Source organism: Mus caroli, chromosome 4, assembly GCF_900094665.2.
Source record: "Mus caroli chromosome 4, CAROLI_EIJ_v1.1, whole genome shotgun sequence".
NCBI classification, from domain to species: Eukaryota; Metazoa; Chordata; class Mammalia; order Rodentia; family Muridae; genus Mus; species Mus caroli.
Window position 1 is genome coordinate 125,838,515 of NC_034573.1, and position 16,711 is coordinate 125,855,225.

The window sequence follows — 16,711 nt, forward strand, 5'->3', positions numbered from 1 at the left end:
TGGTGGCGTAAGCCTTTAATCCCAGTGCTTGGGAGGCAGAGGCAGGCGGATTTCTGAGTTCGAGGCCAGCCTGGTCTACAGAGTGAGTTCCGGGATAGCCAGGGCTACACCGAGAAACCCTGTCTCGAAAAAACAAAAACAAACAAACAAAAAATTGTTTAGAAAAAACCTGGAGGTGTTTGACTCAGAAAGGAAGAGTGCTGGGCCCTGTTGGGGAAAATGACCCTCACCCATGCTGTGCCTGTCAAGGGCGGGGCAGAGTTTGGGAGAGTGGGAAGGAGCTCTTTACTAGAACAAAGACTCCCGACCTGGACTGTCCTACATTTCACTGCCAATTCTCAGAGCAGCAAATCTGTGAATGACCCCAGGCACTATATCCCGCCCCTCCGACTCCCTGGTCTTACCCATCCCACGTCTCCGGATTGATGGGATAAATTAAACAACATATATAATGATCTAATCTTAGTGTACTGTACTGGCGTACAGTAGGCGCTCAATAGAGGTTAGTTTTTTTCCTGAAGAAAAACATAAAAGGGAGGCGCCACCCTTCCCTGCCCCTCTGCCAATTAAAGCCTGGAGGAACAGGTTCCTGGATTTCATTTGAAGAGAAAGAGGACATATTGGTTATATTAATTAATATATTAATAAACGATTTAACCTAACTAAGCAACAAAGCGAAAACAAAAGGTTTTGTGGCCAGGGAAATGCACTTGAGGGTCAAGGCTCAGGTCCGGACTCTGACTCTTTCAATGTTTGGCCCCACCCCCAAGGAAAAGAGGTCCGCTCCTCAGCGCTCTTCGCTGTACTGTTGGTCCTTATGCTGGGTGTTCCAGATGCACCTCCTGCCTCTGTTTCGCCTACTGTTACAAGAGGACGCTGAAGTCAGCAGATGTCGCGGCCCCTTTAAGCCACTAAGCTCCTGTCGTAATCGTTGTTTCTTAGACTAAGCCTTTCCGGGGGTGGGCGGGTGGGAGGAGCCTATTTATATTGTAGCAGCCAATCGAGGCGCGGCATTTTCCGCGGGAGATCCGAATTTGGCGGCACATAGTTTGGCGCTAAAAAAAAAAAAAAAAAAAAAAAAAAAAAAAAAAAAAAAAAAAAAAAAAAAAAAAAAAAAAAGGAGTCTAAGCAAGGGACGGGAACTAGAGGGGTGAACGCAGAGCTCAGCAGGGCGGACAGGACACCCTTCGCGAGTCAGAGCACACGAGTGTCCGCGGGGTCCGTGGGCATTCCGAGACGCTTTCACGCACGGGCGCGACTCCGGACGCCCAGACATTCGGGGCACGAGCCGGACCGGGCCAACTCCTGGCAGTGCCACCTGTGCCACGCGATCTCCGAGTGGCGATCTCTGAGCTCGGCAGCGCTGGGCGGCGGGCCAGGAGGGGAGGGTCCGGCCTTGCCCGGCGGGCGTCCATTGGCGGCTGCTCCCGGCGTCCGCGGTGCAGCCGGCTGCAAAGCCCGCAGGTGCCCCGCGCGCGCGCGCCAGACCCGAGTGGGTAGGGGGCGCCGCACTCGCCATGCTGCGCGCGCCGCGGACCCTGGCTCCGGCCACGGCGCAACCTACAAAGAGCTTGCCGGCGCTGAACCCCACCGAGCTGTGGCCTTCGGGTCTGAGCAGCCCCCAGCTCTGCCCGGCCACCTCCGCCACCACCTACTACACTTCGCTTTACACGCAGACGGTGCCTTCCTCTGTGGCGCTGGGCACCTGCCTCGACGCCACTCCCCACGGACCCGAGGGCCAAATTGTGCGATGTGTACCCGCAGGCCGGCTGCCGGTAATGCTGGGGACCCCCTGTACTTCCCGTATACGTGTCTGGGTGGGGAAAAAGGAGAGAGGGTGCTTGGGACGCCGTACGCCTTGATTACAGCTGGTTGAGGTGGGGAAGCGGGACTGGCAGTAGAGAGAACCCCTTCATTTTCCGTCACCGTGAAGTAATCTCGCCTGCTGTCGGGAGTGCAATGAGCACTGGTCAGGGGAACCTGGAGACCTAGCCCAGTGCCCCTAGCGCCTGCGTGACCTTGAGGAAGCTTCCAAGGCATCGACGATGCTTAAGTTCATTCATTCTTTCATTGTTTACGCCAGAACCAACACCTGCTTTTTCAGGCCAGGGGTTTGGCCTGTGGGATTTCCTGGTGACTTTAAATCCGCATAGGTCTCCCAGGTCTCTGGTCCAGCCTGGTATCTGGACCAGAGTTGTCTAGCCAGCTCCTTCTCAAGTGTTGTCCTCAGGTCCTCCCCACAGCCTGGTCATCGTCCGAAATAGCCAGTAGCAATGCAAATGTAGTCAGTCTCTTGGGTTTCCTGTTCAGATGGACTGTGTCCTCCGGAGTGAGAGATGTGTTGTCAGGGAAGGCCTGGTGTGGTGGCGTTTGGGCTGTAGTACAGGATTTGTGGGAATGGATGAGAAAGGGCCTGAGGGAGTTAGAGGGAGGGTTGGGGTGGCTGGTTTCAGCTCTGGTCTTCACTGTGTATATTTGGATGTCAGGGTCTCTGTTTCCTCTTCTTTAAAAAAAAAAAGTTTTAAAATTACATTTATGTGGGGGATGGGACCGTTTGTGCCACACTGTGTTTGGAGGGCAGAGCACAACTTTTCAGAGTTGGCTTTCTGAGTGGGGCCTGGGGATCAAACTCAAGCTGTTCAGCTTGGTGGCAAACTCCTCTACCCACTGAGCCATCTCGCCAGCCCCACCTTTCCTCTTCTAGAAAATATATCTTCCTTGGCTTGTCTCCTCCGTTAGTTCCAGGTTTGGAAGCAGGTGCCAAGGAGGGGAGATGGTATTTGTAGGGTATGGTAAGTCTAGGGACAGGGATAAGACCACCCTGTGTCCCCAGGGCATTTTGTCCGACCTGTGGCTCTGTCTGTTCTTTCTCCATCCCCGGGGTAGGCTCAGAGCTCAGTGGTCACCTCTCTGGCTCTAGGCAGAGCCAGCCTCATTTTCTGCCTTTGGAGTCAAGCTTTAGTTTTACCTCCCATGATCCCTTTCCTGGGAGTGCAGGAAGTGGCACGGCTGTGTTGTCCTGCCCATTTTACAGGGCAAGAAACTGAGGATAAGTGTTCTGTTGCTGTGTCGGCTCTTTGGCATTTTCCAGCCGCATGCATTTGTGTTAGCTTGTGAAGTAAGCTGAACAGGAAGGAGCTTCATGTTGTAGAAGCGGAAAATCGAGGGTCAAAGGTCATCCAGCGAAGTGACCCACAAATCAGCTCTCTATCCGGCTGGGCTTTACCCCTGAACTGCTCATTCTAGGAGCTAGGTGCCCCTGGGAAAGGGGACTCTGGAGGGCTAATCTTGCCTTTGACCACCTGCTTTTGGATGTAGAGTGTCAGTAACAGCTGGGGTTTTGAACTTCCCCACCAACTCTGCATCTGTCTGTTCTGTCCTCCCAGGGCGGGCTCAGGGATCTTAGCCAGAGTGGCTCTTGCATGCCAGACACGGCTTGGCACTCTGCACCAGTTATCTTGGTTAGGGGATGAGGCTCTCTACAGGTGAGGAAACCGAGCCGAGTGAAGACATTGCCCAACTCACAAGGCCAAGAAGTGGGGGGCGGGGGGTGTCATCCTTGCATCAGACTCCCTAAAAGCCTGCCAGGCCCAGAGACCATCTCTGGTCCATCTCCAGATGCTGGGGCCCCAGTGCCCCGTGGGCAGGCCTAACCCCCTGCTTACTCATTTTACAAGGGTGTGACCTGGAGCTGCTCCAAGCCCAACCCTGGGTGTGGTCTTCTGCTTTGTGGCTGCAAAGTGTGGGGTGAGCAAGATTTGTTGGGGAGCTGGCCACCAGAGGAATGACAACCGTGGCTCTGTAGAAGTCAGGCCAGGACTTAGGTCTCCTCGCTTCCTGCCCACTGGTCCTGCTGTCCGCTCCCAAAGACTCCCAAACTTCCCTGTTGAGTCTCACCTCTGGCCAGGCTCATGACATTTTCTCTGGGTCCTACAGCTGGTATCTGTGAGGACAGTGGGGGCTCTTCTGGGTTTCTCTTTGCCTCTTAATTTGTGTTATCCACATGGCGGTCCAGGAACTCACTATGAAGACCAGGCTGGGCTCGAACTCAGAGACTCACCTGTTTCTGCCTCCTGAGTGCTGAGTGCCACACACCTGGCTGCTGTTATTGAGACAGGCTCTCGCTGTTGCCAGGCTGGTCCTGAATGCCTAGGCGCAAATGTTCCAGCTAAGCTGGGCATACATACATACACTCCTGGGGAAACTGAGGGGGGAAGACTGTTGAATTCCAGATCCAGCTGAGTGTGATGGCCCAGATCTTTACTCCCAGTCCTCTGGTGGCAGAGGCAGGTGAATCTGTAAGTTGGAGGCCAGCGTGGTCTACAGAGAGAGTTCTAGTACAGCCAGGGCTGCATAATGAGACCCTGTCTCAAAACAAAGGGATTCTGCCTCGGCCTCTCCAATGGCTTAGCCTATAAGACAAACATAATTTTTTTAAAAAAAAACTCTACCCACACCAGGCCAGGAGATGACGTGATGACGTATAGGTTCAGGGATAGGGTAACATGTCCCAGGCTGTCCTTTGGAGCCAACAGTAAAGTGGTCCCTACATTTTTTTTACCCCAGTGCCTGCCCTAGATTGGAAAGGAGACCCAGGTCCCTGCCTGTGTGACCTTGGCTCTCCCTTCTCTGATCTTCGTGCTCCCTGTGTTTCTATGCCAGCCCCTCTGTTCCTCTGGGGCTCCTGAGCAAGGGGTGTGGTCTACACTTAAGGGCTCTGCAAATAAATCCTAACCAGGGCTGTTCCAGGGGGTCCAGATTAGAACCGTACTGACCTCTGGGTGTGTTCACAGACTTTTGCTCTCCTTATCCCCTGCTGTCTTGTCAATGTTCACCGTTGAACTTCACTCACGGGGATACCTTTGCCTGAGTGGCTGCAGCCGCTGCACCGGCCTGCTGCATTGCCTCACTGTCTCCTCAGCATGAGCAGGCTGGCCCAACTCTGTAAGTGGGTCAAGGTCGTCTGACCTCCCAGCTCACCTAGCAAAAGGACGGAGAGGTCCAGCTTTGACCCCATCTGACCCCAAGGCCTGTGCTTGGCCTCTTCTGGTGCCACCTGGCCTTTGCAAGCTCAACCCAGCCACATGCTGACTTCTTTCTGCTTGTAGCACCCAAAGATGTTAGGCCGGTGTCCTTAGGTGGGGTATACACTGCTACTCAGGGACCCTGGGGTTGCAATACGTGTGCATCCAGTGAGGGACGGTGGGAGAGGAGGAGGCAGCGTGTGAACACATGAGGTGTGGGGAGCAGATGGCATAGGGGGACCTTGGCCCATGTTCTAGCAGTTCCTAGGGGAGTGTGAATGGACCGTTCTTTGTAGCCTGGCATATGGCTTTGGAGTTGGACAGACCTGGGTCCACACCCTGGCTCTGCTTTTTTTGTCTGTGTGACTTAACCTCTCTGTCCCCACTTGTCTCTCAAGACAGTGTCGGTGCTGATACACTTCAGGGCTGTGGGAGAGTGTGACAGGCTGGTCCTCGGCGCCCCCTGCTTTGCAGGCGGCCAGTGAGGTTCTGATTGGGGGTCGGGAGTATAGGATGAGCTAGAACTAGGCTTGACCAGTTCTCTTGTCAGCTTGCCCTTGTATGGTGGGAGGGAGTTCAAATGAACCATTTTGATCAAGACAGAGTCCTATCCGAGCCCACCTGGCCTTTATTACAACAGCCACACCATTGGTACTGATGGGGCTGGAGGCTTAGGGCTGGGAGCTGGAGCTTAGCTTGGATTATATAGCGGGGGGCGGGGGAGGCTCAGCGGGTCCTGATGTAGGGGTGGGCTTTCTCTGGTGACAGGATGGGGTTAGCCTCCCTAGAGTCTAGGACTTCATTAGTTGCGAGGTAGGTGAAGAATACTCAGGAGACTCTTTCAGACAGATGAGCAGGGAGGTGTTTGCATTCGGTGTGAGCCATTCAGGCTCCTGGAAGCAATGAGCAGAATTCTTGTGCCAGTCCAGGGAGACTTCCTGGAGGGGGCTGGCGTCAGGGAGAGGAGCTGACACCTGTCAGGCCAGCTGTGCTCCGCAGCAGTTAGAAGGCTCAGCGCTGCGGAGCGTGACCTCACCACCGAGTGTTAAAACAGATCTTTCAAGCGGCTGTCAGAGGCATCTAGGGGTCAGGGAAGGAAGGAAACAGGCTCAGAGGCCCCAGAGGGTGTGTCCAGGAAGATGCTGGGATCGTGTTTGGGGAATAGACTGTGCATTTCCTGAGCCCCTACTGTGTGTCTCCTACTGAGAACGTCCCTAGAGTCCCTGCCGCAGCCCTTCAGGTCATGATCTTCTGCCCATTTTACTGAGCAGGAAACTGAGGCCCTTAGCGACGGTTGGCACATGTCCCTAGGTCACACAGTGAGACTTCAGACTTGCTGGAGATTCCAGCTGGCCCTTTGCCCAGTGTCCCAGTGCCCCAGTGTTTCTGCCCCACCCCTGCCCAGCCCTAAGCCATCAGGGAGGCCCTTTCCGGGCAATGCAGCTAGAAGCCTCATTGTGGCCCTGTGGTGGTGGTGGTGGTGGGTGGGTGGTGTCTGGGTAGAGCAGCAGAGCAGATGGGCTGTGGTTTGGTTTCCCCAGCAGGTGTTTCCCAAGCTTGGCGGGAACGGGGAGGGGCAGCAGGGCCTCAGCTGCTTGTCCTTAAGACACTGGGGAAGGACTCATTGTGTCTCAGTAAAGAAAGAATGACAAGCAGTCCATTCTGGAGGCCCTGGAACCTCAAGCTGGAGCCCAAACCGGGATGGGGGTGGGTGGGAGGGGGAGTGTTTGCACTGTTTCCCAATGCGGGCACCTCCCTGGGGTGTGGCACTGAGCCAGGAAGTCCCCTGGGCCTGGGCGGATGCTGGCCCCACCCTGATAAGGGCCAGCTGTGGAGCTGTGATGGGCACCAGGTCGGTCTGAACCAGATGCTTCGGAAAGGGACAGGTCCCCAGCCTGATTATTTGCCTCTCACTTCAGTGGGCGCTGACACCTCCTCACCAAGTTCAGCCGGCCACGCCACACACCGCACTGAGGGCTGGTGGCAAGCACACAGGAGATGGCTGGCTGTTGCTGGCCTACTTGGCCTTGCTGCAGCTCATAAAAAAGGCCAAGGAAGGCCTGATTCTCTAACCCTTCCTCTCTCCCTCCCCCCCTTTTCTATCTGTCAAAGGCCAAAAGGAAGTTGGACCTGGAGGGCATTGGGAGGCCTACGGTCCCTGAATTCCGGACCCCCAAGGGGAAGTGCATCCGCGTGGATGGTTTACCAAGCCCCAAAAGTAAGAGCTTCCAATGGGCACCTATGGTGGGGTGGCACGAGGCAGGAGCCCCAACCCTGTCACCAGCGCAGGCGCCTATCAGACAATTTCCTTTTCCAAGGTTTCTTGTGTATTCTCACGATTGATTCTGTTCAGTAGATAGGGTTACATTCTGATTCCTGATGAGGTAACTCAGGACTTGGCCAGGGTCACACAGCTAGTCAGTGGAGTCAGGACTAACGCCTCGAATGGCTTCCTGTACTTTAGGCACCTGCCCTACCCCTCTCCCTTCCCCCAGAGCTAACCACGATGACTAGTGTTTATTTGGGAGCTTGGCTTTTTTTTTTTTTTTTTTTTTTAAGTTTTCCATATTTGGGTTTATCAGACCTTTTTCTAAAAGAGAGAGAGCTCTGGGAGGATTAGTAGCTAAGCAGGGTCTGCCTCCCACATACAGACTGCTAAGTGATTCAGAGGAAGCGAAACCTGAATAATCCAGCCTGTACCACCTGAAGGTCTCCAGGTTGTCCAGCTAGAGCAACGGTTCTCAACCTTTGGGTCAAGACCCCTATGGGGGTCGAATGCCTCTTTCACTGGGCTCACCTAGGACCACCAGAAAACACAGATATCTACCTTATGATTCATAACAGTAGCAAGATTACAGTTATGAAGTAGCAAAAAGAATTTTACCATTGTGGGTCACCACAACAGGAGGAACTGTATTAAAGGACTGTAGCATTTGCAAGGGTGAGGACCACAGGGCTAGAACCTTTCTAAAGCTAAGGTGGAGGGAATTCCTACCTCTGCGATTTTTCTGGTTAACCTGGGAGTTTAAACCAGTACATCCAGGAGATAAATGGATTTACCCAGAGACCTAATGAGGGCACAGGTTTAGGTAGAATGCATAGATGTCAGGAATTAGGGATGAGGGTAAGGGCTCCCATCTGACATCGATTATTAATGTCTGCCATGAACACAAAACTGGAGTAAGCAGTATGTGTGTCAAATGCTTGGCCTCTGTGTGTGAAGGGGATTCTCAGGTCCCCTTCTTGAGGGATCTGAGATTAAAACTTAGTTCCTGTGACTAGTTTGGAAGCCAGCTTCTATGAGACTTAAAGTCATTTTGATTGCAAAAGTCCCCTTGTGGTTTTAATTCGCTTCAGCTGAGAAGTGGTGTCGCAACGGCAGCCCTGTTGAGAAAGGGACCTTTTCCATGGACCTGGCCCCCATTTGATGTTTGATGGTTCATGATTCCCCTCAGATAATTATCGGGCTACACATGGAAAGAAAAGGCAAGTGTGGATCTATAAAAATGCTCTCAAATCCAGGCTTGTCCTTTCCTTCCAACCATAACTCCTAATTCCTGGTATAATTGTTGGGAGATGATAATGATTTAGCAGAAAAACTGGAGCCTGCCTGGATTTTGAATCTTACTTTGCCGTCTGCTGAGTGAAACGAACAAATGACTTAACCAGTCTGTGCTTTCTGTACAGCCCTGTAGGGTATTCCCTTAAGGAAAGTGCCCAGAGCAGTGACCCTCCCAACAGTAGGCAGTTGTTGGAGCTGTTGCTGTCTGCTCAGAGCTATGGTGGAAAGGTACTCTGTACCGGGAATCCACAACCCTTGGCTTCCGGTCTCGACAGCGCACCCTAGCGGAGAGACCTGGTGCAAGTCTCCTTCCCCCGAGGCTACAGGGCTTTGTGGCAGTGAAGAATCCCCCTGCCTGGGTGCTCTGCGCGCTGGACAGCTCTCGGTGAAGGGTGGGGGATAAGGTGTTTCTGAATGGATCTGAACTCGTGGAGAGACCCCAGGCTGGCTCCCCCAGAGCAGTGTGTGAGTGGGGCCTTTTCCTCCTCAGCCCCCAAGTCTCCTGGGGAGAAGACACGCTACGACACGTCGCTGGGGCTGCTGACCAAGAAGTTCATTTACCTCCTGAGCGAGTCGGAGGATGGAGTCCTGGACCTGAACTGGGCAGCCGAGGTGCTGGATGTGCAAAAGCGGCGCATCTATGACATCACCAACGTGCTGGAGGGTATCCAGCTCATCCGCAAGAAGTCCAAAAACAACATCCAGTGGGTGTGAGTGCCTGAGCCCGGCCAGGGCACCATCCAATGGGTGCATGTGTTAGGGGCGGGGCCAGGAACAGTAGCCAATAGGTGTGAGATTTAGGGTGCCCTCCCCAGCAACAGGCAATTCGCACAAGTACAGGATGGGGGTGGTGGTAGGTGGCCAATGGGGCATAGCCTGTGTGTTTGAATGGGGTGGAACAGGTGTTAAATGCTGGCATAGTAGCGAGAGCGAGCCAAAGGACTGGGCAGAGCGGAGGAGTTCTGGGGGTTGTACAGGTCTGAGAGGACCCTAGCTCCTTGTATTAGGGGCCCCGGGATCCTCCTCTTGACTTAGGAAAACCTTTGGGAATAGCTCAGGTATGGGTCGGGCTCCTCCCCACTGCTCCAGAGTCTGAAAGCATCCTGGCATGAACCCTTAAGGAAACCCAGGAACGGAGCCAAGGCTAAAGTCAACAGCTTCTTACCATCTGATGGAGGCTGGGGCCTAAGGATTGGACGCTGGGGTTCAGGCTTCTTATCTCTAACCTACCCTCAAGCTTCAAGTGCCAGGCCATGATAGTTCCCAGGGAGCTGGGCATCCCCACTGATTTGCATAACATGAGAGGGGGCACCGCTGGTGACTAGCCCTGGCTTGGAGTTTCACCAGCTCCCCTCTGCGGTTGTGTGGGGGCAGCCCTGAGGTGGGGATCATGACGTTGGGGATTGCTCTGTTCCCAGAGGCAGGGAACTATTTGAAGACCCCACCCGACCCTCCAGGCAGCAGCAGTTGGGGCAGGAGCTGAAGGAGCTGATGAATGCGGAGCAGACCTTGGACCAGCTCATTCAAAGTTGTTCCCTGAGCTTCAAGCACCTGACCGAAGATAATGCCAACAAGAAATATCCTTTCTGCGGGGGAAGGGAGAAGGGGGAGGCGGGGAGCAGGGCTGCTGCAGGCTGTGGAAAGGGACACTCCGTTGATCTTTTTTGCCTCCTTACAGGGACTAGCTCCCTCTAGAGGACAGTCGCATCTGTATCTCCCTCTCGAGCTTTAGCGAAGTTCGGGGGTTATTTTGGGTCTTTTCTTTTGTGAGATCCTGCCTGAGGAGATTTGGGTACCCACTGTAAATGTTGATAAGACCTACAGTGCGTGTTTGGATCCAGTCTGGACCTCCCTTAATTTATTTTCTAGTTATGCTTTTTCTTGTCATGAAATGACATGTGTTTATTTGTGTGTGCAGGGGTGCGTTGTGCTATGGCATGCGTATGGAGGCCAGAGGACAGCTTATGAGGGCTGGTTCTCTCCTTCTACCATGGAGGTCCCAAGGATCAAATTGCAGCATTTTTTTTTTTTTTTTAGTCTTTGACAGTTTCATACATGATATACATTGATTGTTTCTACTTTCAATTTCCCTCTCCCACCCTCCCCAAAACAGCCCCTCCTCTCTCCACCCTCCCCACCACCACATATCCTCTTCTCTTCTTTCTCTCTCTCTCCCTCCCTTCCTCCTCCTCCTCCTCTTCCTCCTCCTTCTTTCTCTCTCTTTCTTTCTTTCTTTCTTTCTTTCTTTCTTTCTTTCTTTCTTTCTTTCTTTCCTTGAGACAGGGTTTCTCTGTGTAGCCCTGGCTGTCCTAAAACTTGCTCTGTAGACCAGGCTGGCCTTGAACTCAGAGATCTGCCTGCCTCCTCTCTGCTTCCCAAGTTCTGGAATTAAAGGAGTGCATAGCATATTTTTTTGCTTATCAAGACAAGGTCTCTCTCTAGCCCTGGCTGTCCTAGAACTCTGTAGGTCAGGCTGGCCTCGGCCTTATTTTATTCCGTTTGTATGTATGTAGGTGCACGCATGCCAGGACTCATGTGTGCAGGTCTGAGGACAGCATGCAGGAGTCAGTTCTTCTTTTACCATGTGGGCTTTAAGGCTCAAACCCAGGTCCTTCAGGCTGGCTGAGCACTTGCTGTCCGTATTATTTTATTTTAAAGATTTACTTAAAGCCGGGCGTGGTGGCGCACGCCTTTAATCCCAGCACTCGGGAGGCAGAGGCAGGCGGATTTCTGAGTTCGAGGCCAGCCTGGTCTACAAAGTGAGTTCCAGGACAGCCAGAGCTACACAGAGAAACCCTGTCTCGAAAAACCACAAAAAAAAAAAAAAAAANAAAAGATTTACTTATTGTACTCATATGAATGCACTGTCACTGTCTTCAGACACACCAGAAGAGAACACCAAATTCCATTACGGATGGTTGTGAGCCACCATGTGGTTTCTGGGACTTGAACTCAGGACCTCTGCAAGAGCAGCCAGTGCTTTTAGCTGCTGAGCCATCTCTCCAGCCCTGCCAGCCTTTATTTCTAAAAACATGTTTTTAACAGAGGTTGACCGTCTCATCTCCCACCATCTTCTTTCCCCCACCCTTACTTGTAACCCACCCCTAGAATTCCCTTTTTGGCTCCCAAAAGAGTCCAGCATAGGGTAGGGCCTTGTGTGTGACAGTTGAGGCCTCTGCCCCTGACTTCCAGCCCCTGGTTACAAGGTCATTAAATCTTGTAAACCCCAATAAAGCAAAAGAGCCGGCACCCTGAACTATTTTCTTAGACTGGGTCATCCCAATCTGAGTTTAAAATTATCCTCATACATGGCTCATTGCGTTATATATTCATCGCTCCCTAGGAGGAGACAAAAGATAACCTACAAAGCTTTCCCAGGTTTGGGGGACACTTGGCAGCAAGAGCCCCAACCTCTAAGGTCCCCCAGGCAGCTGCCCCTGGCCAGTCCCTGGGGAACAATTTTACTTGCTTCTTACCCTCCATTCTCCTGCTTCTTGTAACCTCCCCCCAGGCTTCCCCTTTGGCAGCCATATTCCGTATTGCCTGTGCTCTGTTGCCCTCCCACTCCCTTCCCTTAAAGCTTCCCCCCCCTTCCCTTTCTAGTTTTCTGACCTCTCCCCTCCTTCCCAGACACACATGTATACACATGGAAATAGAACAGTGACTCTTGCTTCTTGAGAGAGGGTTGGTTTATCTTTATTGTTATTTTTTGTTTTGTTTTGTTTTAAAGATTTTACTTATTGTTGTATGTAAGTACACTATCGCTGTCTTCATACACACCAAAAGGTGTCAGATCTCATCACAGATGGTGGTGAGCCACCTGATGTGGTTGCTGGGATTTGAACTCAGGACCTTTGGAAGAGCAGTCAGGGCTCTTACCCGCTGAGCCATCTCTCTAGCCCTTGTTTTTTTTTGTTTTTTTGTTTTTTTGTTTTTTTTTTGAGACAGGGTTTCTCTGTGTAGCCCCGACTGTCCTGGAACTCCCTCTGTAGATCAGGCTGGTTTCAAGCTCCGAGATCCGCCTGCTTCAGCCTCCCGAGTGCTGATATTAAAGGCATGCGCCACCATCACTACCAGGCCAATGTTTGTTTTGCGAAGCCTGGGTTACCTTGCTCCTGTAACATTGTCCTGTATATTTCCTGTTTCATTTTCCTTTATGCTGGTATAATCCATTGAGAACACACTATATTTTCAGCATCCATTCATTTGTTGATGGGCATTTAAGCCAACCCCATTTCCTTGAGGTTTGCAAACAGCCACACTAACCCTGGATATGCAATCTGTTTGCTTTCCAGGGATGGAAGGCTTGTGCTATTCAAAGAACAGTCTGTGGTCATTTACATTTTGTCTGAGCTGCATGGTGTGTGAGGGTGGGAGAGGCTTAGGAAGGGAGAGGAAAGCCCTGGCAGGCTGGATGTACACTTTGACAGGGTTGTTTTTCTTAACTTTTCTGCCCCTACACTGGCCTATGTGACCTACCAGGATATCCGTGCCGTAGGCAACTTCAAGGAACAGACAGTGATTGCGGTCAAGGCCCCACCACAGACAAGATTGGAAGTGCCGGACAGGGCGGAGGTTAGAAGTGTGGAGGGCAGGGTGGGACGGCCCTGAATCGCTCTGTGGAGTCTGAGGCAGAAGTGTCCAAAACTGGAAGGAACAAGGAGTCTAAGTTCTGGCCTGAGGGCATCTCTGGTATTACAGGGGTTTTCTCTTTGCAGTTAGGGCTGGAAAGGGTCCTTACTCACTGAAGGTGAGGACCAAAGCCTTCAATGCTGGGGATGGAGCCCTATGCCTCGCTTGTGCTAGCACAGTCTCCACAACTGAGCTGTACCTGTACCCTTGGCTTTTTAAAGACGGCCTGTCTGTGTGGGTCAGTCTGGCTTTAAACACACTGCATGGCCCAGCCCAACCCCAAATTCATGGTCTTCCTCTGCTTCTTAAATGTTGGTGTTAAAGGCAGATACCTCCATTCCTGGCATAAGATCAAATTATTATTATCTTTTTTTTTTTGGTTTTTCGAGACAGGGTTTCTCTGTGTAGCCCTGGCTGTCCTGGCACTCACTTTGTAGACCAGGCTGGCCTCGAACTCAGAAATCCGCCTGCCTCTGCCTCCCGAGTGCTGGGATTAAAGGCGTGCGCCACCACGCCCGGCTTATTATTATCTTTTTAAATTGTATTTATCTAGTCACTGTGTGTGTGTGTTTATGAATATCAGAGACAAGCGGGAATCAGTTTTCTTGTTCATATATTATTAGTCTTGACAGCAGGCACTTTTCTGTCAAGAGAACTCTATCGCAATACCAAAATTCTTATTTATCTATCTATCTATCTATTTATTTATTTTTATTTTTGGAGATTTGTTTGGGTTTTTATGTGTATGTTTGAGTGGTTTGCCTGCATATGTTGTCTGTGTGCCATGTGAATGCTGTGACTGGAGATTGGAAGAGGGCGTTGGGTCTCCTTGCAGCTAGAGTTTCTGGCTCTTGTTAATTGCCATGTGGGCACTCTGGGAGTCAAAGCTGGGTCCCCTGGAAGAGCAGGGAACACACTTAAACCACTGAGCCATCTCTACAGCTCCAGTCCGAATTCTTTAATACTCTGGTATAAAGCCTGTGTTACTCTGAGCCCAGAGGATTCCCCGATGCCTCTCCTAAATCGCCTTCTATCTCTGTTCCTGGCCACGTCAGCCTGTCTGGAACTCGGCATCCTCCGTGCAGACCTTTTCTCATCTTTGCTCATGCTGCTCCTCTCCCTGCCTGGTGGGCTGCTGGCCAGCCTCGGCTTTCACTCTGAGACCGAGTCCTGAGTCACTTCCTTCCTCATCAGCTAGCCAGACTAGATCCTCCTTTTTTTTTTTAACCACACTAAATCTCAGTTCCCTGGTCCCTCTTTGACAACATTCCCCACAAACTCACTGTGTAACCGAAGATGACCTTGAAATCCTGGTCCTCCTGCCTCTGCTTCTGGAGTACTGGGACTATAAGCGCATCCAGCATCCGTTTAGAGAGTGCAGAAGCTGGAGCCCAGCGCCTTATACCTGCTAGGTAAACCCTTCACCAAGGGAGCTGGACGCCAGCCTGTTGGTGTTCTGAGCTTTACGGAAGAATGTGGTGGTCAACTTGCTTTAGGGTCTGGCAATCCAGGAATGATTTGAAGGAAACCCATACTGCAGAGGTGAGCCCCACCCCTCAGCTCAGGACCTAGTGGGTTGTGGGAGACCCAGGCAATGTGACAGGGTAAACCAAGTCTCACAGATTACAAGGGTTTCTGCTAGGCCAAGTGATGCATAGAGACCTGAACGTGTGTCTGTGTGTGTCCCTGTGTGTGTGTGTGTGTTTGTGTGTGTGTGTATTCACTGTGTAGAAACACAGTGGAAAGGGACAAGGGTGGAGAAACCCCATCCAACTGGTTCAAGCTTGCGGGCAAGAGGAAGACTGATGACAAACCCAGGCTCTGAAGATTGGAGACAAAGTTTAATTGAGTGACTCGAGTCATACTTCCCATCTGCCAGGGGCTTCGTCTATCCCTGCCCGCCTCTCTCTGTGCTATTCTCAAGAGGGCTCCCCTCCTGTGGTAGAAAGCTCGTGTGACAACAGTTCAGCCACCCTGGTAGAGAGGGACCTTCTGTCCTTGTGTCCAGCCAGTGTCCTGTACCTAATGCTGGTCAGGTTGACCTCAGCCGTGTGACACCCCGAGGGAGCCACTTCACCCTGACTCTCCCAGCTGCATCACAAGTGTGGCCATTGGAGTTGGATTGTGGAATATTTCTACAATCTTCACAGTAGCACAGAGGTAGGGAAGGTTGATTTCCCCAACGAAAAGCAAGGTGTCCTCCTGACAAGGAGGCTTGCAGGCTGGACAGTGGAATGGTGATGTCCTAGCAGAGCAGGGCAGTGTCAGGCTTGCGCTGAGCCTGCTCGCGTGGGTAGCGCTACCTGTGTCTGCTCGAACCGGCTGACCTGTGTGGGTCTGTGTGCGTCATTGTTCCTCTTCCTCCTCTAGGAGAACCTGCAGATTTATCTAAAGAGTACCCAAGGCCCCATTGAAGTCTACCTGTGCCCAGAGGAGGGGCAGGAGCCAGACAGTCCTGCCAAGGAGGCGCTCCCCTCCACCTCTACCCTCAGCCCCATCCCTGACTGCGCTCAGCCTGGCTGCAGCACTGACTCTGGGATGGCAGAGACCATAGAGTCTTCAGGTAGGCCTTCCCTGGGAGGGGAGGTGGGTGTGACTCTACTTCTTCCTCTTCTGCATTTGTCGGTTACCCAGTATTCTCCCAGCAGAGGAGCCCAGTGTCCTCCTGTGTGGTCAGTGAGCTTCACCCTTTGTGAAGTCCACGGGCATCCCTGTCTCACCGGGGGGAACTGGGGCAGCTCAGCCGCTCATGCCCTCAGCTGTGTGCCTTCTGACAGTTTCTGCTTCCATTTCCTTATCTGTAAGTTGGGCAAGAGCAGTTAATATTTAACTCTCGGGTTATTAAAGGGATTAGTAAACTAATGTAAACCGAATGTTTGGCCTGGCAATAACTGTCATTTCTACTGCCATGACGGCTGGGAGGGTGGCTCGCAGCCAAGCACGTGGCAATCGGCAAGCCTCGGTAAGCGGGCAGCATGTGTGTGGGGTGGGAGTTGAACCCATGCGTGATGCATCCTGGGGAAGTGGGCACCGAGCCACAGCTTTGGCCTGTGGGTCTTTAAAATAATATCTTAATTAAAAGTTTATCATCAAGGCTTTGTAAATTAAAAACATCATGCACTGAAATGAACCAAATCCAAAGTCTATACATTTCGATATACTTCTATATGATTAGGATGGCCAAGGCTGAAGAGATGGCTCAGCCGCTAAGAGCACAAAAGGTCGCAGGTTCGGTTCCCAATACCCACATGGCAGCTTACAGCGCTCCATAATTATAGCTCCAGAGGAGCCGATGCTTTCTTGGGGGCCTCCCAGCACTAGAAGTGTGTGAGCACACACATGCACTCACACACACCACAAACACACCACACACACACTCATAGGCACACACATGCACTCACACACACCACAAACACACCACACACACACTCATAGGCACACACATGCACTCACACACACACCACAAACACACCACACACACACTCATAGGCAC

At 52.0% G+C, this 16,711-nt stretch overlaps 1 protein-coding gene across 2 annotated transcripts in view; it reads left to right on the plus strand.

Annotated features, from left to right (window-relative positions):
* Window positions 1–1,495: 1,495 nt before the first annotated feature.
* Window positions 1,496–16,711, plus strand: part of E2f2 (E2F transcription factor 2) — a 21,484-nt gene continuing 6,268 nt past the window's right edge. Inside the window, exons 1-6 of one of the 2 annotated variants that reach the window (XM_021161355.2) lie at window positions 1,496–1,775; window positions 7,137–7,242; window positions 9,077–9,296; window positions 10,005–10,163; window positions 13,047–13,161; window positions 15,589–15,781. In XM_021161355.2, the coding sequence (XP_021017014.1) occupies window positions 1,518–1,775; window positions 7,137–7,242; window positions 9,077–9,296; window positions 10,005–10,163; window positions 13,047–13,161; window positions 15,589–15,781 (1,051 nt within the window). In that variant the 5' untranslated portion in view covers window positions 1,496–1,517. Of the gene's footprint in view, window positions 1,776–7,136; window positions 7,243–9,076; window positions 9,297–9,519; window positions 9,564–10,004; window positions 10,164–13,046; window positions 13,162–15,588; window positions 15,782–16,711 lie in introns of those variants that run through there. The other variant, XM_029476511.1, reaches the window with a different exon arrangement.